The following is a 27,288-nucleotide window of genomic DNA, read 5'->3' as shown; positions in this document are numbered from 1 at the left end:
CCTAATAGCTTCTCCTGTGAATCACCACTCAAAATTGTACTTAAATCCATTATTATCTGATTGTTCATCCTTTTCACCTAATTTATCTGGATCCTCCCCCTCCTGCTCTTTCTTGTTTTTCCTTATTCTATATCTTATATAATTTCTTAAACTCAATTGTAGTAAATTATATATATATATATATGTAAAGCATTTCTTTGGAGATTGAGTCAGGTCCATTATCATTGTAGTATTGACATAGTTGCTCTCCTACTAATTTCCACTCATCTATATTAAATTATTTTTCCATAGAGAACGAAGGAGATGTATACTATACTGTTTCTAAAAGTTCAATGATCTGCTCCCAAGTTACAATCAAACCTTGATTTTTTATCATTCTGATCAAGCTTTCAACATATTTTCCTTTTGGGAGAGAAATATCTTTTCTAAACTTTTGTCCCATTTTACTTGAAATGCTATTTAACCCTTAACAAAATTTCCTTATCTATTTTTGTACTCCCCCTAATTTCTGGGTCACAGATGAAGGTTCTTGGTCCCACATTCTGGAGCCAAAATGTAATGTTTTCACCAAAATATAATATTCTCTGTTGAGGTTTTCTTGGGGTCTCTGGGGATATTGGGAGCAGCCTTCCTTCCAGTTTAGTAATCAACACGAGTGCAGCCAGGTGTTAAAGTCCAAATACTTTGTTGTCTCATTTAAAATCTTTTCTTTTTTCCTGGGGTCAGGTTAGCTTTCTTAGAGGCCTATCTCTCTCCTTGGTTCTGTGAGCTTGAGCTTCTGCCTCCTTCTCTGCCCTCTGAATCTCTCCCAACCCAAAGGTTTGTGCTTCAGCCTCCAGCCACCACAAATCGAATGAATCTGTCTCAGCCTCCAAGAGCTTCTAGTGCCCTTGTCTTTTTTGGCCCTGAGAGCTTCTTGCTTATATGCTCCACAGAGTATACACCAATCATTATATCACTAGGAAACCATTATTTGTTGTAGGATTAAATCAATGCTAAACTAGATTTAAGCATTGTCTCCTCAATTCCACTTAATACCTTGTTTCAAGTTCTGACCCATAACATCACTTGGAGGATTAAATCAATCATATTGAACCATGCTAAATTGGTAACTATTTTGTCTCTCAATTTCATTGACAGTACCTTGTAAGAACCCTTTGTTTTGAAAATGGTATTTACACACATATATTGTATCTAGGTTATATTGTAACACATGTAAAATGTATGGGATTACCTGTCATGGGGGGAGGGAGTGGAGAGAGGGGGGAGATAATTTGGAAAAAATACAAGGGATAATATTATTTAAAAAAAAGATAATTGTATAAATATGTTTACATATATTGAATATTGTATAGCATATATTGGATTGCTTACTATCTAGGAGAAGAGGGTAGGGGGAGGAGGGGAAAATTTGGAACACAAGGCTATGCAACTGTCAATGTTAAAAAATAATGCATGCATATTTTTTGAAAATAAAAAGTATTAAAAAAAAAGAAATAACAAAGGGTATGGTTTTAGACTTGGTTATAAATTGACACACAGTGGAGTAATTTGTATTATTAGAACAATATTGTATTTTTAAAAAAATCAATGAACTTGAAAGATTTAATGACTTAGCAAACATGATTCCAGAGTACGAGCACCAATGATCAATCATTCTACCTATTTTCTGCATGATTAGAGATGAATTCAAGATGTCAAATAAAATATACATTTTTGGACATGTTCAATTAAAAAAAAAAAAAAAAAAAAGAACCCTTTGTTTCAAGTTCAGAATACTGGCCCATAATAGACAATCATTGTCTCAACAATTCCACTGAATTAGCACCTTGTAAAAATCCTTGTTTCAACTTCAGAGTTCTGGCTCATAACAGTATACCACAATAAACTGGAGCTAAATTCACACTAAAAAAAGAAAAAAGAAAAAAAAAACATCAGGGGTACACAGTTCAATTAGGAGACATTAGGAAATTCATGGACATTGATTACAAAGTTTCTCCAAGGTTACCTGAGGAAGGCTGTTCCAATTGTTATAGATGGATTGCTTCTAAAAAACAAAGCTGGCTAAAAAAGGGTAAAACAGAGCAATCACCTCATAAATTTGGGTGGTGAAGAAGGAACTGACACAGAGCCTGCAGGTGGGATGTGTTGGAAATGTTAGAACCTTGCTCTCCTCCGAATGGAAGAACCTGGAAATCTAAAAGTGTGTTCTCAACTTCTAGAGAGGTAGAAAACTGGGGAAAGGATAGCAGCAGGACTTTTAGAAAGGGTGGGGGAGAAGATAAGAGAGGAACTCCTGGGGAGCAAGAGGGAGAGATAAGGTAACAGAGATAGGGTAAAAGGAAAGGCTGAGAAGGACAATAGTGAGTAACAGTAAGACAGAGCAAAGCTCACAAAGTGTAATTATTTTTTAAAAAATGAAATACATCAATCATTTTTTAATTGAATTGAAAAAATACAGGGAAGAAAACCAAATCACTAGAATCGAAAAAGAAAAGAGTACATATACCACTATGATGAAATCAAAGCAATCATAAGGAATAGTTTGCCTAATTTTGTGCCAATAAATTTAACAATTTTAGTGAATGGAAGAATGTTTACAAAAATATAAATTACCTAGATTAGTAGAAGAAGAAACACAATGTCTAAATGGAGGAGCCAGGAATATATTTTAATTGTAGGCTGAAAGATTTCTTTCCAGTATTTTTAGGCAAGTTCTTTTCCCATTCTTTCTGTATCAATCAAGGAGAAAAAATGTTCTGTATACATTTATGGCAGTCTGAATAGACGCTTTTCCTAAGCTACCATTTTCACTGAACTCTTGTTATGGAAAGACCATCCTCCCAACACTTTCCTTTAGTAATCAGTGATAAATTGCATATTGCCTGAGGTTAAATTATTTCAACATTATGTATTATTTCCCTTTCCCTCATTTTGACAGTTAATTTGCCACATTAGTGCCTACTTGTACAAGTTTGTCAGCTTAAACTATCTTCAAAGTGTACTTGCATCTTCCACAAGATCAGTTTTGCACTGAATAAGTAGTAAGTCCTTCAATAAGTCACTTTCAAGCAGAATTCAAGGAATTTTCTGAGTAAGACATGGGGTTGGGTTGCATAGATTGTTGCCTTCTTGGCATCCAGTGTGTATCATATAGATATACATCAGGAGAGTGGAAATGAATTGAAAAATGCAATATATTGCATTCCAGTGGCCCACCTGGAGTTCTAGTTCTATTAGATGTGTTACTTCCCCTTTCTCTTCTCTACAACTAGAATGCAAGTATTCACATTTTGTCATTACTGTCTTGATAGGAAAGATTTGTTGAAAACTCTAAAGTCCAATGTAAATGGAAGAGATTTTGGTAAATATGTCTTCTTGCCAGCCATCTATCCCTGAGCAACTGAGCCACAGAGAAACTGGGCAAGAAATTTCCAATTTTGTAGACCTCTAACTCACAAACTCCCTGATACTGCTGACTCTGAGACTTCAGTCTCTTGGACCTTTCTTCTAGGCTTTTCTTGGCACCTGGACAGGATATGCTGTCAAGTTTCTATTGTTCGATTGTCATGTGGGAAACTCATTCAGCTTTCTTTGGTTATTCCTGGGTCTGTTTTTGCTGAAGGATAACAAAAGCATCCTCACAGACTTACCTGTATGGTTGGAAATGTGCTCCTCTGTTTTGCTACAGACAAAACAGCAGACAGGTTTTCCTTTTTGGGCTTTTATCTGCAATCCAGGGCCACAGATTGCACCACATCTGGACTGAAAAGGCTACACAGGCAAGTATCCAAAGGCTTTTCAGGCAGCATCAATTAAAGACTTACTAGAGTTTGTTACCCATGCTTAATTTATTTGTAGCAATACATACACAATGTGACTATTCTGCAAAGCCTACTAATGCTCTTTTTTTTACATAAGTAGAGCAGTCATTCTGCCACAGCTCAAGTCATTTCCCCTGCAAAAGTGCCCCACATTATTAAAGACCTTAGGAATTGTATTTTGTTCCATCCGCAAAAGAGAAATCTTATTAGAATCAGAAGTAGTTGACATTTTCTTAAATAAGCAAAGAGAAGGAAACAATAGAATGAAAAATTTCAGAAAATTAGAGATATCAAGGGAAAATTTCACACAAAAATGGACTTAAAAAAACACAATGTTAGTGATTTAATAGAAGTAGAACTTACCCTAAAGAGTTAGGAAGACACAAAGGACCTATCCAAGGAAGGTTCTAGCAGCAGCAATAACCACAGTGGTGTCAAGGTATTCTGCAGAATGAAATCAAAAGCCCCTCAAAAAGCACTGCTAAGAAGACTGAGGGAAGAAATGGAATTCTAGCTGAGATATATTTTAAATTCCAAAAGATGGTGCTATTAAATGATGCACTCATTTTTTATAAAGATTTTTCCAAGCGAGGTCTCAACAATAAATGTATCAAGAATAACCAGAAGAGCAGGTTGGTTTTCAGATAGAGGAACTAGAGGTAAAATTGTCAACATTCACTGGATTATGGAAAATGGAAGGGAATTCCAGGGGAAAAAATCGATGTCTGTTTCATTGAATACCTCCTTGACTATATGATTCATGACAAATGTGCCAAGTCCTCAAAAAGGTGAGAGTACCAGATTATCTTACTTGTTGCCTGAGGAAACTGTATACAGACCAAGAAGTAACAGATAGACTTAGCCTTGGAACAACTTGTCAATTTCAGATTGGAAATGAAGTATGATGAAGCTGTATATTATCTCAGTTATTTAAATTATATGCAGATTACATCATGAGAAATATCAGGCTAAATGAACCAAAAGCTGTAATTAAGTTTTCCAGGAAAAATATTCACAATCTCAGATATGCAGACAATACCTTTGTGAGGGCGGTAAGACAAGAACTAAGAAGTCTCTTGAGTAGAGCAAAAGAAAGCTTACAATTGAAGCTAGAAGCTCACAATAAAAAGCAAAGAAAAAAGTTAATATCTTGTTAACACTGTCTAATTAGTGGAAGAAGAAATAGTAGTGTAACATTTTGTATTTTTTAGGTCAAAGATCACAGCAGATGATGTCTGCAACCATGAAATTAAAAGGCTTTTTCTCCTTGAAGGAAAGCTCTGACATGTTTAAATAACATACTGAATATCAGAGAGTTCACCTCATCAGCAAAATCTGTACAGGTGTTTTTTCCCCAGTAATTGTGTATGATTGTTAGAGTTAGACTGCAAGAAAAGTTAAACACAGCAGAATTAACAGTTTTGAATTGTGATGCTGGAGATGTTTAAGAGTCCATGGGAAAGCAAAAAGATGAAGTTAATCAATACTTACAAAATATAGTTCAGTATATGAACATGGTGATAAAACACTTCACACAAATAAACTCGAGAAAACACACTATTACCTTAGTGAAAGATATATAAACCCTTTTATTCAAATGAATAAATGGAGTTTGTTCTTATCTCCCACCTGATCTGTACTCAATGTCAGCTTGTCCTCCACCAGTTCGCCCACCAAGATTTAGAAGCTCACAGGCTGAGTGGCTGCTAGGGCTGGCTGGGCAGCAACATAATTCTAATATAATCAACTGAATTCATGTTATTTGGCAATTTTCTCTCATGTTTCAAAATCAATATTCATGTCAGTATTTTTTTTTCTGATTTTTCTCATTTTGGAATTTAGGGGACAATATTTTTTAGAAATACTGGTATTTGAAAAATAATTTCTAGGAGATTATGTAAATGTGTCCTTAGAACATGAACTCTTCTCAAAGTCTTATCCCCAAGTTTTACTTTGTCCATTTGTCAAATACAAGATTATAATTTATATAATATCTCACACTGTGTGGGACAATGACCACAAACCCAAAATGGTTCAAAAAGATGTTTCTCAAAGTCAGATCAGAAAGCAGTTGATTACATTTCTGCAAGAATAGGGTATCACCTCAACTAGTACAATCAAGCGAAAGGAGTCAAAGTATTATAGCCAAAAGAGTAGGATTTTTACACTCTGGACTGAGCAACTTAAACACACATAGGACTCTAGTTATTCCATATTTTCTATCAGGGCTGGCAATGTGTTATAGGAACCCACTCCAATTAAGAACAGTAACTACACATTACAAAGCTTGCTGATGTAACAAAATAGTTTGTGCAAGACTAAGGAAGGCATAAGGGGGAGAATTTTTCTGGAATTGTAGCCCTAAACTATGGCACTCTTCTGGGGGTAAGCTTTCTAAAAATGCCTCACTTCCTCTTGAATGCACCTGATACAATTAGCAAGATAAAGTCAAAATGGAAACACTTCTTCAGACATCAATCTTAGGATTTCAGAGGAAAAACTCAAATCTTTTTTCTGCTCTTTATACACAGTATAAAGAATTGCAATGTCTAAGGAGATCTGTGCTGTAAGAAGAGGCCTTTCCTTATTCATTATATTCACATTTCAGCTGCAATAAGATTTCTACACAAAGGATGAGATGCAGGTGAAAGCCTTTCTACAAATACATTTTGTATGTTTCTTTCCAGTGTGAATGTTGTGATTTATAGTGACCTTTATCTTCCAGGTAAGGGCAAGTCTTGATTCAGCACATTTGTAAGTCTTCTCTCCATTCAGTATCCTCAGATGTAAACTCAAAGATGAACTTTGGCCAAAGAACTTCCAATTCCAAATCCATAGGAGACTTCTTCACAAGCAGAAAATCCCTGTTGATTGACAAGCTCTGTCTTCCATCTTTATGCCTTTTTGTATGATTTCAATTTTCTAGGAATTTCCTGGAGGAAATTCAGGGATGAAGTGAGTCTAAATGTAAATGAGGTTTACATCTAGTATAGTATCTCCCATGTCTAGTCAAGGACTAATATCTATTAAAAACTTTACCAAGATCCAGACACTCAAAATTATTCCTCTAATGTGGACTCTCAGTTGTTAGGCAAGATTTGACCGTTTCCTGAAAGTTTCCACATTCATGAGATTTCTGTCTAATGTGGATTTTCTCATGTTTACCAAGAATGTTGTGTCTTGTGAAAGCCTTTCCATAGTCTTACCTTTATAAGGTTTCTCTCCACTGTGGATTCTCTGATGGAAAGTAAGACTGCTGCGCTGGGTGAAAGCTTTTCCACATTCATTACATTCATAAGGCTTCTCTCCAGTGTGGATTCTCTGATGGACAGCAAGATTGGAATGAGATGTGAAAGTCTTTCCACATTCATTACATTTATAAGGCTTCTCTCCAGTGTGGATTCTGTGATGGACAGCAAGTTTAGAGCTGCATCTGAAACTCTTTCCACACTGATTACATTCATAAGGTTTTTCTCCAGTGTGGATTCTCTGATGGACAGTAAGACTAGAGCAATCTTTGAAAGCCTTTCCACATTCATTACATTCATAAGGCTTCTCTCCAGTGTGGATTCTCTGATGGACAGCAAGATTGGAGTGAGATAAGTATGCCTTTCCACATTCATTACATTTATAAGGCTTCTCTCCAGTGTGGATTCTCTGATGTCTAGCAAGTTTAGAGTTGCATCTGAAACTCTTTCCACACTGATTACATTCATAAGGTTTTTCTCCAGTGTGGATTTTCTGATGAACAGCAAAACTGGAGTGAAATGTGTAAGTCTTTCCACATTCATTACATTTATAAGGCTTCTCTCCAGTGTGGATTCTCTGGTGGACAGCAAGTTTAGAGTTGCATCTGAAACTCTTTCCACACTGATTACATTCATAAGGTTTTTCTCCAGTGTGGATTCTCTGATGGACAACAAGAGTGGAGCAATCTGTGAAAGCCTTTCCACATTCATTACATTTATAAAGCTTCTCTCCAGTGTGGATTCTGTGATGGACAACAAGTTTAGAGCTGCAACTGAAAGTCTTTCCACACTGATTACATTCATAAGGTTTTTCTCCAGTGTGGATTCTCTGATGGACAGTAAGACTGGAGCACTCTCTAAAAGCTTTTCCACATTCATTACATTCATAAGGCTTCTCTCCAGTGTGGATTCTCTGATGGGAAGTAAGACTGCTGCGCTGGGTGAAAGCCTTTCCACATTCATTACATTCATAAGGCTTCTCTCCAGTGTGGATTCTCTGATGTTTAGCAAGACTGGAGCAATGTGTAAAAGCCTTTCCACATTCATTACATTCATAAGGCTTCTCTCCAGTATGGATTCTCTGATGTCGAAGAAGTTTAGAGTTACATGTGAAACTCTTTCCACACTGATTACATTCATAAGGTTTTTCTCTTGTATGGATTCTCTGATGTTCACAAAGACTGGTACTCTGTGTGAAAGCCTTTCCACATTCTTTACATTCATAAGGCTTCTCTTCTGTGTGGAGTCTCTGATGTTGAGCCCAGTTGGAATAACATTGGAAATCCTTTCCACATTGATTACATATGTAACATTGTTTTTCTGTATGAATTCTCTCATATTTAGCAGGAGTAGATTGCTCTCTCAAATTCTTTCCATGTTTCTTACATTCATGAGATTTCGCACCAGCATGGATTCTCTGATTCTTGGCAAAGGAAGAAAGTACATGAAAAGCTGTATCACATTGATCACACTCAGGTGTTTTCTCTTGAGGATGTATATCCTTATCTTTAGCAACACTGGAACTCTTTCTTAAAGCATTTGTGTGTGTATTCCATTCACATTGTTCCTCTTCAATGTGATTTCTTTTCTGTTTTGCAAGAATAACCCTGTATTCACGATATTGAAAAAGGTCTTTCCATGAGATCATTTTCAGATTTACACTCATCTCCTTCATATCAAACCATGTGTCTGCATCTGAAAGAAACAAACACACATGTGTATCAATATACCCTCTAATGCTGGCTGATAATAAAATCATTGACTTTTAATTTCTCAAGGCAAAAATTTTCAAACTGAAATGGACAGGTTGGCTCAAACCAATAAGGTCATTCAATTAACACAGAGTTAACGCAATGACATTGGACCCCCACAACAAAGCTGAGAAAAAGGTAACATGAAGGTTTTCATAATGTAGAAACCAGGCTATGAGCTCTGAATGGCTGAGTAACCTGATCTAAATCCCTGCAGCAGAGATTAGAACTTGGAACCTGGAAACTGAGGCTTCTCAATCCACTGCACTAGACAGATGTTCTCCATTTTACTTCCAATCCTTTCTTTCAAGTTCCATTTCAGGCCCCAGTTAGCTTTGCACCACTGGGGATGTGCTTCTTTGCCTCAGTTTTCCTGCAGAGTGAAGGTAATAATTGTACCCACTTCGCAGGTTGTTGTGAGCATGAAATGATATACCTTTAAAAATCTTGGCACATACTAGGCACAATATGCTTATTAAGTACTATCATTGTCACTATGATTTTGATTCTCTCCACCTTAACTCTTCCTTCCTTCATATACTTACCTTTCCCTCTCTCTTTGTATACAAATGCCTGTTGAACATGAGGCATTTCAATAAAAAACAAAAACAAAAACACTTTCCTTTGTCTGGAGTAGCTAAAAATAAGTTTCATTAACTGTTGCTTATTCTCAAACCATCTCCAAGGTTTTATGCTGGATTTAAAACTTCTTGAAAGCTTCTCTTTGTATACCCAGGGCTCAATGCAATGCATAGAACAGAACAGGTGCTTAATCGATGTTTATTATTTGTTTGACATTATCCAGGGTTGACCACATGTCCTCACCCCACCCCAGTGCTTGCATGCTGGTCCCTCTGAGGGGCCAAATCTCTGTTTCTATTTCTGTCTATTTACAGCTCAATCTCACCTATGGACAAATCCCATAGTGAAGATAACAAGGGCCTAGAGCTCCTGGTCCTATTATAGAATAACCAAGAGTCTTTCCCTCCCATATCCCTAACCTAAGGGAAGCTGTCAGTTATGTAGTCAGTGACTTGGATTTAAGTGAGGGAGGGCTGCCCAAGGTCACTGGCCTTACCTTTCCCTACAGAGCCATCTATGGCCCCTGGCCAGTTATACATCTGGCTTACTGGGAATGGCTCTGGATGCAGATGGTCATGGGAGACTTGGGCCTGCTTAAGGTAAGGTGGGGGTCTCCTGTAACTTGGGCTGCCCCCATTCAGTGATTAATGCTAGGGAGCAATGGAGACAAAGAATCTTCTCTCTCACCTGAGCTAAGAAAATCTCAATAAATAAAAAGTAAGCAATGAGTGACTCTGGGAAGAACCTCAGGCTTTCTGGCCAAAGCATAAATGACTGTGATTTACACTCAGTCTAAGTCAATGAGGACACAAAGATCAAATGGGCTTGGCAAGGGTCTATGAGCAGTCAATGAGAATCAAACTGATTTTGAGGTTTGTTGCATAAGAAAGGAATCAGGGCAGCTAGATGGCACCCTGGATAGAGTACCTTAAAGCCAAGAGGACCCAAGTTCAAATCTGGCCTCAGAAAGGAAAAAAAGGGAAAGAAAGAAAAGAAAGAAAAGAAAGAAAGAAAAGAAAAGGAAGGAAGGAAGGAAAGGAAGGAAGGAAGGAAGGAAGGAAGGAATCTATTCACCAATGGTTCAGTGGTAAAGAAAGGGGGAGGGAGGATGCTTATAAGAGCATTAAGAGATAGGTATGTAATGTTCTTGAATTGTGAGGGAAAGGTCTTCTGCTCAATTATAATCCTTCTCTGGGAGGAGATCTATAAAATCTTTTCCTCTGTGTGCAGGTTTCTTGGAAGCTCTGAATCTCCTTCAACTCTTGTCCTTCCTCAAATCAGACTGGTCTCCTTTCAGCCTGCCCGGCATCAAAACTCTATCCCAGAGTCGATTCTCTCAGATCCAATAGTGCCCTTCTTTTATCCTCCCAGAGAATAGGCAGGTGAGAACTCAGTGGGGCGTGGGGAAATATTTTCACCAATCAACTTGCTCCTCTTAGAATTCCTAAGGTGTAAACTCCCTTCAAATGCCAAACCAAAGGTCTGAGACAGAGAACTATCAAGACAACCTGAGTTCTCACCTTGTCACTGTCCAGACAACCTGAGTTCTCACCTTGTAATCCTAACAGCGGTATACAATATCCTAGGTGGACAGAGGGAAGGAAGGAAAGTAGAAAAGAAAGGAAAACAGCAAGGAAGGAAGAAGAGAGGGGAAAGAAAGCACCGGGAAGAAGGGAGGGAAGGATGCAGGAAGGGAGTCTTCCAACTAATCGATTCCAGCTTGTGACCAGCTTGGCTCAGAGGTTGTTGCTTGTCCTATCTATCTGTGCTTAACTGTAGCCTGCATGAGGAAGTTAGTAGAGGATGAAAGGGGAGGAAAGAATAAAGTAAAAAGTGCACAGCAGAGAACAAATGAAAAACTACAGGAAACCAAAGAGCAATGGACTGTTCTGAATATAATAACTTATGACTTATGGAAATTTATTATTACAGATTTTGAATCCTCCCTTATGTTCTGGTGAACAGGAAAGATTTTTAAAAATTATTCTTTTCTGTATTTTTCTATTTTGTTTTTAGTTTTAAATAAATATTAAAAGAGTAAAAATAAATGCTTTTTGGGTTAAGGAATGTCTAAGAAAAGTCATATTAGACAGTCCAAGTTCTCCTTCTTTGGTTGGAGATAGTTGGAGGGCCCCAAATTTCCAATAAAGACTTCCGCTAGATTCATTGATTCTTCATTGGAAGGGAACTGAAAAGCCATGGAGTCTAACCCCTTCATATTATAGATAAAGAGACTGAGGTTCAGAGGTTCAGTGAGGTGCTCAGGATCTCACTACCACAAGAGTCTGAAAAGGGATTCCAAGCCAGTTTTTCCACCCCCATGCCCATCACATGAAGAAGCCTCCTGGGATAGCAGCCTGCACTCCAGCTTGCAACTCACTCACCAGGACAGGAGTTCCTCAGGCCTCCTCTCTCCACATGGGAAAAGAAATCTTCTCTGGGAACTGGAAGTCCTGGGAGGGGGGAAGATAGTGAGTCTGAGCCTTGAAACTTGTCATTTATTCCTCACTGGAACAGGGCTGGGGTGTGAGGCCCACTGGGTGGTTCCAAGGAAAACTCAAAGATGGTTTTCAGGGCGCTTATTGCCAGGGAAAGGGGGCAGAGGGGAAAAGAGGCCATGGAAGCAGCCTGGAAGCAGAAGATCCTGATTTTGCTGCCTCCTTCACAGCAGGGTGGACACATCCCACAACCTCCATTTTCTAGACATTAGAAGCAGCTGGTAGCACAGAGAAGGGAGCACCAGGCCTGCAGTCAGGAAGCCTTTAGTTCAAATTTGGATTTAGACACATCCTGGCTGTGCCACTCTGGACAAGTAATTTCACATGTTTGCTTCAGCCTCCAGACCTGAAATTGGGGATAAAGATGGAGGACAAAACAAAGGGTTGTTGTAGAGATCAAGTGCAATAATGCACATATAGGGAACTCTTAGCACAAGGCCTGGATCCCAGCATATGTATGAAAAGAGCCCCTCCCTTCCATTTCTCTCCCTGTATCTGTGCAGGCCTTTAGGGGGTGTAGATAGGAGGAATAAGGGCCCACATACCATGCTAGAAATTTATGAGTTACACCAGGGGCATTGAGGTAAAAATTTATTTTTTTACCCAAAAGATCATTGCAAAGACAAAAGGGTTTCCCCTAGGAGGAAGGGTTCCTTTTCCTATCTCATGTTCAGTGAAAAGGGGCAGGACCAGTTTTCAGAAGGTTCACAGAAACAACTGCAGGGTTGCTATTCTACAATGCAAAGACCACTCATGGAAGATTAGGAGGACCCAGTTTCTTGGGTACAGGAGGCAGTCCTTGGGCCTTTCTAAGAACTGATAAAAACCTGAAACTCTGCACCCTAGGGAGGGGATGGTGGCACTACAGTTGATGCCATTCCCAGAGTTCCAAGGGAAGTGCTCCTTACCCAAGGAGAGCAAGTTCTCGGCATTCTCCAGCATGACCTCCTTGTGCAGCTCTTTCTGATCTGGGTCCAACAGACCCCACTCCTCCGGGCTGAAGTGCACAGCCACATCCTTGAAGGTCACCAACTCCTAAAACACCAACACACAGAGGACTTCAGAGTTGAAACAAGCTTTAACTGTTCTGATCCAATGCTCCTCAATTTACAGAAGGGACCTGAAGCATGGAGGAGGGATCTGCCCAAAGGTGACAGCCTTTTAGGGTTCAGAACCAGCACTGAAAGCAAAGTCCCCCAAAGACCAGTGGAATATAGAGAAACACATTTAATGTTTTCAACTGAAATAAAATTGAGAAATATCTTACTAAGGAATGGTACTACTGCCTGTGCAATGGGGAAAGTTATGGGTTCTATCAGAGAGAGATAAGGACTTTTGGAGATGAAATCAGACAGTGCTATGTTAAGAAAATGGCATGAAGTGCATGTGTGAAGTTAGCTAGTATTATGTGTTGTAGGGCTAAAACATTACCATGATCGCTGAGTAGAAAAAAGATCCTGTGAATTTTCCAAAGGTCAGAAATTAAGTTTTATCCAGATGAAAACACTATCCTTCCCACCCCCCAATATTTATTTTTCTAAATGTAAGTACAGATAGGTTGCAACATTCATTTTTGTAAGATTTTGCCTTCCAAATTTCAGAATCACACACTTCTTAATGGATGTGGCCCAATGGTCCTCAACTTATAAAAGCAAATTGAAGGAGAGAGAAGGGATTTACCCAAAGGTCACATCCTGGATGAGAACACTTGGAAGCACAGCCATGCAAAGGCCTCCCACCTAACACTGTACACAGCTGGTGAGGACACAGCTGCTGACATGTTGTCTTCCATGTTAGAACTGAAACTTCTTGATGGAAGTGACTGATTTTTCCTCCTTTGCATCTCCTCTACATTCCCACAGAGCCTCTTCCCTTTCTAAATGCCTGTTGCTTTGACCCAAGTAATGGTAAAGGGAGAGAAAGGCTAAGTATGAGCTGAGGATGATGGAGTGACTCTAGAAGTGCCTAACTGCAGCTGAGGGGTCTTGTCAGGGACTTTCCTTCTGGGAATTGCCATGTATGCCATGTCAGCTGGTAGGGTGGGCCCAGGAGGTACAAGGGGCTTGGGCTCTGAGGCAGGAGGTTGTATCTTACAGGTGTTTCCTTGAGAAGGCGAGGATCTTTTCTGAGGAGGCAGCCACTAGCTGCAAGTGTCTCCCTTCTGTGGATTCACATGAGCAGTGCTGAGTGGGCTACACAAGGGGTATTCCCAGAGGAGAGTAAATGTAAATAACCAGCTTGGAGCCCAAAGGAAGAAGGATGCAGAGAGAAGTAGAGAGAAGCAGAGATATAGGGAGATTCAGATATGCAGAAAAAGAGAAGCAGAGACATCCATTGCTCTTGCTTCCTGCTAATCCCTGCTGAGATTACCAATAAAGAAACATTGGCTGGTCTCCATGTCTATTGGGGGAAGATGGGTATGTATGGCCTGGCAGTCAGTAGCCTCGGTGGGAGGGAACAAGAGATAAAAGAAAATGAAATGGAATAAAAGAAAACCCATCAGGAAGAAAAGAAACTTTGGACAATGCCTGATCCATTTGTAACCTTCATTATGTAGGTTTGTTTTATCAAATCTACTCTTCTGTTCTGCTGGTTCCCTGAATTTTTTTTTTCCCTTCTCTTATTTTGTATTTAAAGTTAAAAACTAATAATACTAGAGGCCGTTAGATAGGACAATGGATAGAGCAATGGCCCTGAAGTCAGGAGAACCTGAGTTCAAATCCTACCTCAGACCTTTAATAATTACTAGCGGTGTAACCCTGGTGAAGGCATTTGACTCCAAATTCTTTGGCCAAAAAAAAAAAAAAAAAAAAAAAATTACAAGAATAACCACAAAAATGGTAAAGAGAAGGGATTCAGAGAAATTTGGGAAGGTCTGTATGGTCTGAGGCAGCAGGGGGATAATTTCTGGTCAGCTCCCAACCAGGGAAAGGGCAAGAGCTAGGGAAGCTTCCAGGGTTCTGCTCCAGACAATACTTAGGGTCAAGGGTTTGAGGAAACTTGGTGACTACAGGAGGAAACTTGGTCACAGGACACAGAGTGGCTAGAAGGGGTGTGTGTGTGTGTGTGTGTGTGTGTGTGTGTGTGTGTACCCACAGGACAGACACTAATGAGTGAAGTGGTCATCCTTTTCAGTGACCTATATTGAGGGAAAATTTGAACAAACTTGTCAGGGTAGCAACTAAGAGAAGGGAGTTAGTTCATTCCTGTCCTGTCCTGCCAAAGGGACAGTGAATCAGTCCAAAACACAGCAGAGAGGAGGGCAGTGTTGTTATTACTGCATTCATTTTCCTGACTCTTTTTGTAAAGTAAGGATCCAATGATAAGAGAGATGACCAGCTTCCCATACCATCCTCCAGATCTATGAAAAAGACCTCTTGGGCTGATATTGCCCTTATGTGTGGGCAGAATACACTCACCTGGGGTGGGGGTCTGCAGCTCTCAGGGGACATTCGCTCTGGCTCCAGGCTCCCTGCTTGGGCCAGCCCTTGGTCCTCTGCAGGCTGTTGGGAGGGGATGCGTATAAATGAACAGATGTCCTTCCCTTCTTTTCCTGGACAGGGGGCTAGCCTACAGGAAATTACAGAGGATGAGGTTCCATGGAAGTTACTAAGCCCCTAGCCCTGCCCTAGGGCACAGATCCCAACCAACAGAGAGACAACACCCATTGAGTGATTAAAGTTGGGGAAGAAATGAAAGAAATGAAGCCAAGAATCTTTTCTTTTACCCAGTCAAAAACAACATGTCTGGGAGGGAAAAGTCCCCAGGACTATTGGCCATGGGGCAGTCAGGAGTTTACATAGAAGGGACAGGGAATAAGAAAACTGGGGTGGAATGATTAAACTTGAAGATGAGCTTACCTTCTCTTACTCCTACTCTTAAGAGTCCCTTCCTCTCCCCCACCTTCCTACAGACCCAAGAGGGAGGAGGGATTTAAGGCCCCAGATGGGATGAGAGTGTGTAGAATCTCAATGTCTCCTGAGTCAGAAATATCCTTGCCTGTAATACTTGGTCCTCCCAGCATCTCTTCTCCCCAACAGACATATTACCTAGACAATAAACTGACTGACAGATAAAATAAGGAGGTAAGGGCTCTCTGGGAAGCAATTTAGTTTGGGATTCAGCGACCAGGACCACCATGTCGGGGGAAGGGGCAGGGAGCTGGGAAGCCTGGGTAAAAAAGAAGAAATTTAAGTGTCCAGAAGTGATTTAGGTGGGTAGTTGAACCAGGAAAAACAGGATGGCTGAGTCCTGAAATTAAGCAGAAGATGGGGGGAGGTTCCCAAGACTCTTGGGTAGATTGTAGGCTTAGAATCCTGAAAGGGAATATGCAAACAGTGAGCCACATGCCGGGGAAGGAGCCCAAGATGTGCGGGTCCAGAGAAGTTGGCACAGGAAACAGCTTCAGTTCTTGCAACCAAGGAGAGCTCCTGGAGGCAGAAAGGCAGAACCTGTGGAACCTCCTAAGAAATCATGTCTGAAGCCACACAGAAAACAGGAGCTGGAGGCAGAGTTAGGACATCCGGGTCCAGGACGGGGGCTGAAAGTGGGACTTCTGGGTTACTATGGGGAAAGCCTGCCTTTGGGCAAATATAACGCTATGATAAGTTTGAGGAAGATGGCAACATTAGATATTTGTGAAGTGTTTGGGAACCTGACAAATAAGTAGGAGCCAAGAATTCGTTAAGTAGCCAGACCTGGAAGGAAATTTTTCTGACAGATGAGGAGGACACTCCAAGGGTGAGGTGATAAAGATCTACACAAAGAAGGTTGAAACAGAGAAGATGGATGGCAGAGATGTCGCAGGGTTGACATGAAGTAAGTGGGAATAAGAAATACAATTCATGGAGGACATCTAGGTTGTGAGCCTGAGGGAAGGAGAGGGTAGTGGGGCCCTTATCAGGAAGAAAGAAGAGACAAAGACAAGAAAATGAGTTCAGTCTTAAAGGGTAATCATAAGACATCTCAAATTAGAGAACTAGTTTGGTATGTGGAAAAGACATTTGGAACAGAGGAGATTGAGGTTATCAACCTCAATCACACAAAAACATAAAATATTTCCTTCTGATATCTTACATAGCATGTATTTCTGTACTTTTTAATACTACAGATGAAAGATTTTAAGAAATAAAATCATATATCAACTAGTGACATGAAGTGTGGCATTAAATGGATCCCTTTTAGATATTCATAATTTTGCCATAGATTAGATATCAGAGAACATAAAAGTATCATGTAGTTTACATTTTAAATACCTCTAAAGTCTTATTTCTCTTTACTGATCATCTTAACCTGTGATATTAATATCTATTCAGTGCTAGTAATATCTGTCTGCCCAGGTTGCATGTACCTTCGGATTCTAATGTTTATTGTGCAACAAGAAAATGATATTCGCACACATGTATTGTACCTAGATTATATTGTAACACATGTAAAATGTATGGTATTGCCTGTCGTCGGGGGGAGGGAATAGAGGGAGGGGGGGTAATTTGGAAAAATGAATACAAGGGATAATATTATAAAATATATATATATATATATAATTTTAAAAAAATATCTATTCAGTGCTATAAATGACATGAATTACCTTATGTCAACAAAGACAAAATATAATCCAAATAAGATTTACTGACCTCATTTTTTATATCAAATAGTACTTTATTTCCCAATTATATGTAAATACAATTTTTAACATTTTTTTTCCGGGCCATATTCTCTCCCTCCCCTTTTTACTTCCTTTCGTCTTAAGATGATAACCAAGTTACAAAGGTTTTATAGGTGCAATAATGTAAAACATATTTCCTCAAGAATTTTCACCTCATGGAAACTGAGTAAAGAAAGAATGAAGGATCCTGGACTATTTCCCAGTTCACTGTTGACTGATAATCTTGTCAGTAGAAACCAAAATTCAGACCCACTCCTCAGTTGTTTGCTCACTGAAGTGGTTTGTGATAATCAAAACCCAGGGACCACCCTTCAATTCACTGCTGACTAATGATCTGGTCAGCAAAAACCAGTACCAGAGACTACTCCGTAGCCCTTCCCCTAGGCTATAAAATAGGCTATCCATGTTTGAAAGTTGGATCATTTTATCTCCTTGCTTCTGTTTCTCTGTAGAATTTCCTTGGAGTTTCAGCCAGCTTTGTAATGGTGTTACTATTGCAATAAAGCTTTCCCCTGGGCTAGGAGATGGGGTCAAGGCTGTAAATTCTGTTGAGATACTTTGTGACACCAGTCTGAGCCCCCCAATATTTGGGGTCTCTCACCTGGGATGCCAGAGAAGGCAGAAGTGCTATAGGGTAGCTTTTGACAAAGATGGGCCAGTCCTCTTTCATGTCATTTTGTCTTGGCCTATGTCTCTGTGTAGAATGTCTGACACGTTTCTTCTGTGAACTATTTTAAAACTGCGACCAAAAAAATATTCCTGAAACACCTCAGTTATGAGGATTGTTAGCAAGATTAATATAGCTCAAGTCTCTGTTTGCTCAACTCTTCTCATCTCAGAATTGGAGGGAAGTTAAAATTCAGCCTCACCTGCAGGAATAGGGGAAGGAAAACTGTGGGGACCACACAGAATCTTGCCCAGAAATCCCAAGCCAGCTTGTGGGAATGGGGATGGGGTGGGGTCAGGCTTTATGGTCAGCATTCCATGAGCTCTAGCCCCTGAAACTATTTATGTCTCCTTAACCTTTCATTATATTTCTAGATCATCACTGTTGACATATTTACCACCATATGGGCATCATCTTTTCTTTATAGATCTTTTTGTGCCCTGAGGCAATTGTGGTTAAATGACTTTCCTGAGGTCACACAGCTAAGAAATGTTAAGTGTAGGAGACCAGATTTGAACTGAGGTCCTCCTACTTCGGGGCTGGTCCTCTGTCCACTGCACCACCTAGCTAGCCCCTCTAGATCTTCACAGTAACAAAAATCCATTGGGAAATTTCATGTTACATATATGGGTCATAAGACTTTCGAGTTTATAGATCGACTGACTGGCATAGGGTTAGAAGAAATACAGTAAAGTTTAGGGGCCAATCTCCAAAAGGTATTACAGAACTTTGATCTTTTCACTTGCAGGCCATGTGAATCTTTTGTCAAGGGTGTTTCTTTTACAGAATATCGGGTTCTACTTTCCAATGCATTGTGCTGCCCTCCTCTGTATTAATCGTCTATCACCTCATGTACATTTTATTATGAAAATTCTAATTTTCTCAATGATATCCTTTGATACTCCTCATTGTTCCTACCCCTCCTTATCTTTAGACAAAAATTGAGTGGGAAAAGGAAATGGGATCAACAGGCAGTAACTGACCACTGATGTGGCCTGAATCCCACTCCTTCAGCCCACCTAAACTTCCATTCATTCCACTCCCAGATGACTGGCTAGAACTTTAGCTGAAAAGTCTCTGATCCACTTATCTCCCTTATTTCAAGCTTCCATTATGGTACTAAGTTATTTCCCACCACTCAAGAGGGACAATGGACAGAGCATACTGCCCAGAGTCAGGAAGACTTGAGTTGAAAACCACTCAGACATTTTTCACCTTGGTGACACTAGGCAAGTCACTGTCCCTCTGTTTTCTTCTGTTACTTTTCCATACACTTAGAATACTAATAGTACCTCCTACTTGCCATGGTTGTTGTAAAGAAGAAATGTTATTTGTGTATCACTTGGACAATAAGTGATATTAGATGAAGGTTAGCTATTAATGCTGTGATTTAGAGGGAGAAAACTTTGGAATACAGGGTTTGTCAATGGTGAATGTTGAAAACGATCTTTGTATGTATTTACAAAAATAAAAAATATTACCAGTAAAAAAAATTCTGGATTGATTTTTGACCTAAGTTACCTAATATAGGAGAGAAAATTAGAAATAAAAGAAAGTCCCACTTTCTCTTCACAAAACTAAAACAGCTTTTATAAGAAAATCAACCAGAAGGAACTTGGGGAGAAAATCAGAAGGTAGATGAGCAAAACTACAAAACACTTTCCACACAAATAAAGTCAGATCTAACCAATTGGAAAAATATTAAATGCTCTTGGATTGGGCAAGCAAATATAATACAGATCACAATAATACCTAATCTATTTATTTAGTGCTATACCAATCAGACTCCCAAAAAACTATTTTAATGACCTAGAAAAAATAACAACAAAGTTCATATGGAAAAACAAAAGGTCAAGAATTTCAAGGTAATTAATTAAAAACAAAAACAACAACAAAAAAAAATCAAATGGAGGTGGCCTAGCTGAAGCAGATCTAAAATTATATTATGAAGCAGAGGTTAATAAAACCATATGAATTGGCTAAGAAATAGACTAGGTGATCAGTGGAATAAGTTAGGTTCAAAGGAAAAAGCAGATAATACCTTCAATAATGTAGTGTGTGAAGAACCCAAAGACTCCAGCTTTTAGGATAAGAACTCACTGTTTGACAAAAATTGCTGGGAAAATTGGAAATTAATGGGGCAGAAACTTGACATTGACTCATACTTAATACCATGCACTAAGATCAGGTCAAAATGGGTTCATGACCTAGGCCTAAAGAATAAGATTATGAATAAATTAGAAGAGCATAGGATAGTTTACCTCTCAGACCTGTGGAATAGGAAGGAATTTATAACCAAAGAAGAATTAGAGGTCATTATGGATCACAAAATCGAAAAATTTGATTATATCAAATTAAAAAGGTTTTGTACAAACAAAACTAATGCAGACAAGATTAGAAAGGAAGTCATAAACTGGGAAAACAATTTTACAATTAAGGTTCTGATAAAGACCTCATTTCCAAAATATATAGAGAATGGACTCGAATTTATAAGAAATCAAACCATTCTCTAATTGATAAATGATCAAACCATATGAACAGACCATTATCAGATGAAGAAATTGAAACTATTTGTAGCCATATGAAAAGATGATCCAAGTCATTGTTTATCAGAGAAATGTAAATTAATGCAACTCTGAGATACCACTACTTACTTGTCAGATTGGCTAGAATAACAGGGAAAGATAATGCAGAATGTTGTAGGGGATGTGAGAAAATTGGGACACTGATACATTGTTGGTGGAATTGTGAATACATCCAGCTATTCTGGAGAGCAATTTGCAACTATGCTCAAAGAATTCTCATACTGTGCATACCCTTTGATCCAGCAATATTACTACTGAGCTTATATCCCAAATAGACTTTAAAGAATGGAAAGGGACCTATATGTGTAAGAAGGTTTGTGGCAGTCCTCTTTGTAGTGGCCAGAAACTGGAAACTGAGTAATGCCCATCAATTGGAGAATGGCTGAATAAATTGTGGTATATGAATATTATTATTCTGTAAGAAATGATCAACAGGATGATTTCAGAAAGGCCTGGAGAGACTTACATGAACTGCTGCTGAGTGAATGAGCAGAACCAGGAGATCATTATATACTTCAACAATAATACTATATGATGATCAATTTCTGATGGATGAGGCGCTTTTCAACAATGAGATGAACCAAACTAGTTCCAATAGAGCAGTAATGAGGTGAACCAGCTACACCCAGTGAAAGAATTCTGGGAGTTGACTATGAACCACAACATAGAATTCCCAATCCCTCTGTTTTTGTCTGCCTACATTTTTGATTTCTTTCACAGGCTAATTGTACACTGTTGCAAAGTCCGATTCTTTTTGTACAGCAAAATAACTGTTTGGACATGTATACATATATTGTATTTAACTTATACTTTAATATATTTAACATGTACTGGTCAACATGACATCTGGAGGAAAGGGGGGGGAAGGAGAGGAAAAGGTGAAACAAAAGGTTTTGCAATTGTCAATGCTAGAAAATTACCTATGCATAAAATTTTTGCAAAAATTAATTAAATTAATTAATAATAAAAAACAAAATTCAGTTCTGCACTCATATATTGTATCTAGGATATATTACAACATGTTCAACATGTATAAGACTGCCTGCCATGTAGGGGAAAGGATGAAGGAAAGAAGGGGAAAATCGGAACACAAGTGAGTGCAAGGGATAATGTTGTAAAAAATTACCCATGCATTTGTACTGTCAAAAAAAATGTTATAATTATAAAATAAAAACAATAAAAGAAAAAAGAAAAACTGGAGAACAGAAAAAGGAGAGACAATATAAGAATTGTGTGATTACCTAAAAGCTATAATTTTTAAAAGAATCTGGATACAAAATTTCAAGAAATTAAGAAAATGGCTCTGAAGCTCTAGAACAAGCAGGTAAAAAGGGAAAGAAAAAAATGGACTGTTCAACAACTGAAAGAGATCAGAGGAAAACTTATAAGAATATCCTAGAAAGGTTTAAAAATTCCCAGATTAAGGAGAAAATATTACAATCTAACCAGAAAATAAGACAATAAAATACTGTAGAAATAGTCAAGATTTCACAAAACTGAGCAGTTTCTACTCTAAAAGACCATAGGTTTGGTTACATTAAATCTCATAGAGGGGGCAGTTAGGTGGCACAGTGGATAGAACACCAGCCCTGAATTCGGGAGGACTGAGTTCAAATCTGGTCTCAGACACTTGGCACTTCCTGGCTGTGTGAACCTGGGCAAGTCACTTAACCCCAGCCTCAGGGGGGAAAAAAAAAATCTCATAGAACAAAAAAACTGCAGTTGCATCCAGAATAATTTACCCAGAAAGTTGAATATAACTGGAATGAAGGGGTCAAAATGGACTTTTGATAAACTGAAAAGCTTTCAAGTATTTGTAACAAAAAGAGCAGAACTCAATGGAAAATTTAATATAAAAGATCCAGAAAAAAGAAAAAACATTAAAGACTAATTTTCGTTAAGACCACGTATTTACTTATAAATGTGAAAATGTTATCAATATAACTGTCGGTAAAAGGGTAGGAAAAGGTGAAAGGGAACAATTATAAAAATTGGGCAAGAGGAAGAACTAATACTGAGAAAGCAGGTGGGGAGGAGGTTGGAGAGCTGGTAATATTGTAACTTTACTCTCTGAATTTACCAGGAAACAATGTATACATTCAGAAGGATATAGAAGCCTTTTAAATATACAGAGGTGAGGAAACTAGGAGATGGGATGGGGGAGGAACTTTTAGCTGGATGGGATGGGGAGAGTGGCAAGAGAAGATCAAGTGACAGGGCAAAATCAAGGTTGAGAAAGACAATGGTGAGTAAATATAAGATGGAAAGACAATCAGTTGTATGGATTGGATATTTAAAGTGGTTCTTTGTAATAGCAAACACCTGGAAATTGCAGTGATTCCCCCTTTAGTCCATATTTATTTCAAATTAAATTAAATTTAATATTCCATTATTAGAAATTAGAGACACTTGGTCTTGAAGTACTAAGAATACTGAGACTAGACTCAAGAAAGGTTGATTTCAAATCCATCCTCATACTCTTACTAGCTGTGTGTCCCAGGACACATTATGTCATAGATGTGTGCCTCCGTTTCCCCAATTATTAATAGGGAAAATGATAAGACCAAAGTCACAGGTATGTTGTGGGGTTCAATGAGAAAATATTTATATACTTAGCAGAGTGCCTGCCACATAGTAAGTATATACAGATTATCTCTCTTGCTTCTTTTCTCAGTAACTGCACTGGAATTTGAGGGACCAAGGAAGGAAGTATAAGGACAAATTTCTAAAAGCAGACAGCATTAGGAACAAGGAGGGCCTATTTATGCTTGATAACAAGAAGACCTTTCTAAGTCTAGACCTATCCCAACAAGGAAGAGGTTCCCTTGACAGGTGGAGGGTCCCCTTCACTGCACAACTTCAAGAAAAGGCTGCAGGAGCAGCTTTCAGAGACTTTGTAGACGAAATTCTCATCTGGTTAGAAGTTACACTAGATATCATTTCTCAGATTAGCTCCTATTAAGAAATTCTTTAATGCTGTATTGCTTTTTACACATTGCAGAAACTAGACACTGACCAAGATCTAACACTCTATACCTAGATAAAGTCAGAATGAGTTTTTGATTCAGATATAGTTCATAATACTATAAACAAATTAGGAGAATATGGGATAGTCTGCCTCTCAGATCTGGGAAGAACAAAGGCATTTGTGGCCAAAGAAGAACTAGAGAATATTAACACATACAAAATGGATAATTTTTTTTTTACTTAATAATTTTGTATTATATATATATTTTTTATAAAATTATCCCTTGTCTTCATTTTTCCAAATTATCCCCCCATCCCTCTACTCCCTCCCCCCATGACAGGCAATCCCATACATTTTACATGTTTTACAATATAGTGTAGGTACAATACATGTGTGTGAATACCACAAAATGGATAATTTTGATTACATTCAATTAAAAAGGTTTTTACACAAATAAAAGTGCTAGCAGTGCTGACCAGACATTGTGCTGGGCAGTGGCTGTGGACAAGGCAGAATAAGCACTTGTTGGGAAAGTGCAGTACTTTAGGGAGGAAAAACATTTCCAGGACAGCAGTTGAGGAACCCTACATGTGCCTTAGGTGAAAACTGATATTGAGGTTGAGTTCTTGGACAGAATTCAGAACATAACAATAAGGAGGAGCTGAGGGTTAAGGCAGCATTACCCAGAAAGCAAATGATCATTGTTGTAAGTTGCTAAAAATAAAATAAAACCAAATGAAAATTTAGGATGAATAATCAAAGGAAAAAGAACCTCAAAATAGCTACTTTGGTATAAAAGAAGATCACAGTTAATATCCAAAACATAGTGAGGTTAAAAAACAAGCCATTCCTATCCCAAAGGGTAACTTCAAAAGTACTCGACAAGCCCAAAAGGAGTTCCTGAAAGAACATAAAAAGGAATTCAAAAATCAAATAAGAGATATAGGAAATGTAAGGAGGGGAAATGAAAGCAATACAAGAAATTATGAAAAACAAGTTCATCAATGTGTAAGAGGTAATAAAAAATTCTTGAAAAATAGAATTGAAGAAGAGGACTCGAGTGACATTATATGATACCAAAAGATAATTAAACTAGAAAACACAGAAGAGAATCTGAAACATCTCATTAGAAAAGCTGGAGAACAGATCAAGGAGAGACAATAAAAGAATTGGTGGATTACCTAAAAGTTATTATTTAAAAAACAATCTGGCTACAATACTTCAAGAAATCATGAAAGAAAACTGCCTTGAAGTTCTAGAACAAGCAGGTAAAGGGGCGAAGAAAAAAAATCAACTGTTCAGCAACTGAAGAGATCACAGGAGAAAACCTTACAAGAATATCCTAGCAAGACTTCACAATTCCCAGATTAAGAAGTAAACACTGCAATCCAAGCAGAAAATAAGAGAGACTTGGACACTACTAAAATAGTCAGGATTTCACAAAACCAGCAGCTTCTACTCTAAGACCATGGCTTTGGTTACATTAAATTTCAAAGAACAAAACACCTGGACTTGCATCCTGCATAATTTACCCAGAAATCTGCAATGTGGAATGAGGGGGGAAATAGACATATGACAAATTGTATTTGTAACAAAAAGGCCAGGACTCAATGGAAAATGTAATAGAAAAGATCCAGAAAAAAAGGAAAACATTAAGGACTAATTACAATGTGCTCATTAAGGCCAATTATTTTCTTAGGTATGAGAAAATGTTATCAGTATAAAATCTCAAAGTTTGGGATTAAAATGTGTATGTCCAGGCAGGAGAGGGTAAAAGGAAACAATTACAAAAATTAGGCAAAAGGAAAAAGTACAACTGAGAAGTGGGGGAGGGGAGGGGAGGAGCTGGTAACAAGGTAACATTCCTCTCTGAATTTAGGAGGAAACAATGTATGCATGGGGAAGGATGTAGAAGCCTTGTGAATATGAAATAAACTTTGGGGAGGGAACGATGGCTCTGGATGGAGGCGCCAGGGAAGCTGGGGAAGCTTGGGATCTGGCCCCCTGGGGTGGGGATAGTGAGGGCTTTAAAAGAGGGGGCAGGGAAGCAGGAGGAAAGGAGAGCCCAGGTAAGATGTGGGAGAGAGAAATATTGACCCACCTCAGGGTAAGGAGATCAGGGACACTGGAGGGGCAGAAGGCTTGGGGGGACTCGGATCGCGGGAAAGCAGCGGTGACTGTGCCCTGAGTCTTCCTAGGAGCTGGGGAGCGTGCCTGGGACCCTCTGGTAGAGATTAGACTTTGGTGACTCTAAAGTGAGCCAAGAAGGAGCCATGGCCTGGGGGATGGGGGGAGCCAGGCAGAGCCAGGCAGGAGTTTTGGGGCCCACGTCCAGAGTGGGTCCTCAGGGCAGGCAGAACTCTTGAATCTATTCGGGGCCCAAGTCGGAAGACAGAAGCACCACGTTTCTAACCGGGATCCAGGAACAAGGCGGGAGTCCCGGGTCCTTGTGGGCAAGGTCTGAGATTGGGAAAAAGTGAATCGGTGATAAATCCGGGGACGGTAACGTCTGACGTTTGGGAAGTTCTGGGGTGAGAAAAGAAGGAATAGGGGGGGGGGGGAATCTGCGTAGGGCGGGCTTGTCCGATAGCCGAGTCTGGCAGAGAAGCACGTTCCTGGTGCAGGTGAAGAGATGATCCCCCATTAGCAAAGACAAAGGCAACTAGCAACAGCTCAGAGGTGAGTAGGGAGGTGGGTGAGTAGAGATGCCGGGAGGTGGACGGACCTACCTGGGACCTGCCCCTACAGAGCTGCCTTGCAGGAGGCAGAGAGATCTCAAGTCCAGCAGTCCCAGTTTCCAGCCAGCTCTCGGAAGGAGATTTCTCCCGAGCCCAAGAGTTCCCACCTTAGCCAGCCCCTGAGAGTTCCCAAAATGAGCGGTCTCCTACTATGACTACCAAGAGCAGGAAGTCAGGCCCGGAGCTGCTTCCCCGCCCCAAACCCCTTCCCCAACCCCGCCCCCATCACGTGAAATGTCTTCTCCACGGGAGAGGCCCAACGTCTGCCCTGGACTCCGCCCAGGCTTCCAAACTCCACCCCAAGGGCTCATATTCGGCCTGGATCACCACCCACCATACCCACCATTCTGCCCAGAGATCTCCTCCTCCCCCCAGGCCGCCTCCTTTTCCCACTCTCATTCCTAACTTTGGGGCTGACTCCTTCCTCTGTGGAGCTGAAAGGGTGGCTGGAATAAGCCTGGCCCCAGCCAAACAGAAAGTAGTGGGTCCCATGTTAGAGGTGCTGACTGCTACTCGACTTTGGGAACATTGGGGATCCTTCAACTGTTAACCCAGATTGGATTGGATTTTCTCCCAATCTAAATTAGAATGAGGGCTCTCTTAAAGAGACTTGTTCTTCCATCATAATAATAGGGATGTTTAAGCCTCTTCAGGGAGATCACGAAAAATGAAACATTGAGGTGATGTGAGTAGGAGCTGTAGGAAAAAACATTCGGAATAATTGGATCAGAATATAACTCCATTCTACTCTGAAGGCAGTAT

At 39.4% G+C, this 27,288-nt stretch overlaps 1 protein-coding gene across 1 annotated transcript; it reads right to left on the bottom strand.

Annotated features, from left to right (window-relative positions):
- Positions 1 to 1,786: 1,786 nt before the first annotated feature.
- Positions 1,787 to 26,672, bottom strand: LOC141565004 (uncharacterized). Its single transcript, XM_074307961.1, is given in 6 exon segments — positions 1,787 to 7,028; positions 7,031 to 8,767; positions 11,790 to 11,858; positions 12,812 to 12,938; positions 15,323 to 15,473; positions 26,518 to 26,672. Coding segments are annotated over 5 exon segments (2,103 nt in total). The 5' UTR covers positions 15,356 to 15,473; positions 26,518 to 26,672; the 3' UTR covers positions 1,787 to 6,891.
- Between the last annotated feature and the right edge of the window lie 616 nt (positions 26,673 to 27,288).

The sequence above is a fragment of the Sminthopsis crassicaudata genome, chromosome 3 (genome assembly GCF_048593235.1).
Source record: "Sminthopsis crassicaudata isolate SCR6 chromosome 3, ASM4859323v1, whole genome shotgun sequence".
NCBI lineage: Eukaryota > Metazoa > Chordata > Mammalia > Dasyuromorphia > Dasyuridae > Sminthopsis > Sminthopsis crassicaudata.
This window is presented reverse-complemented; position numbering and strand designations above follow the sequence as displayed.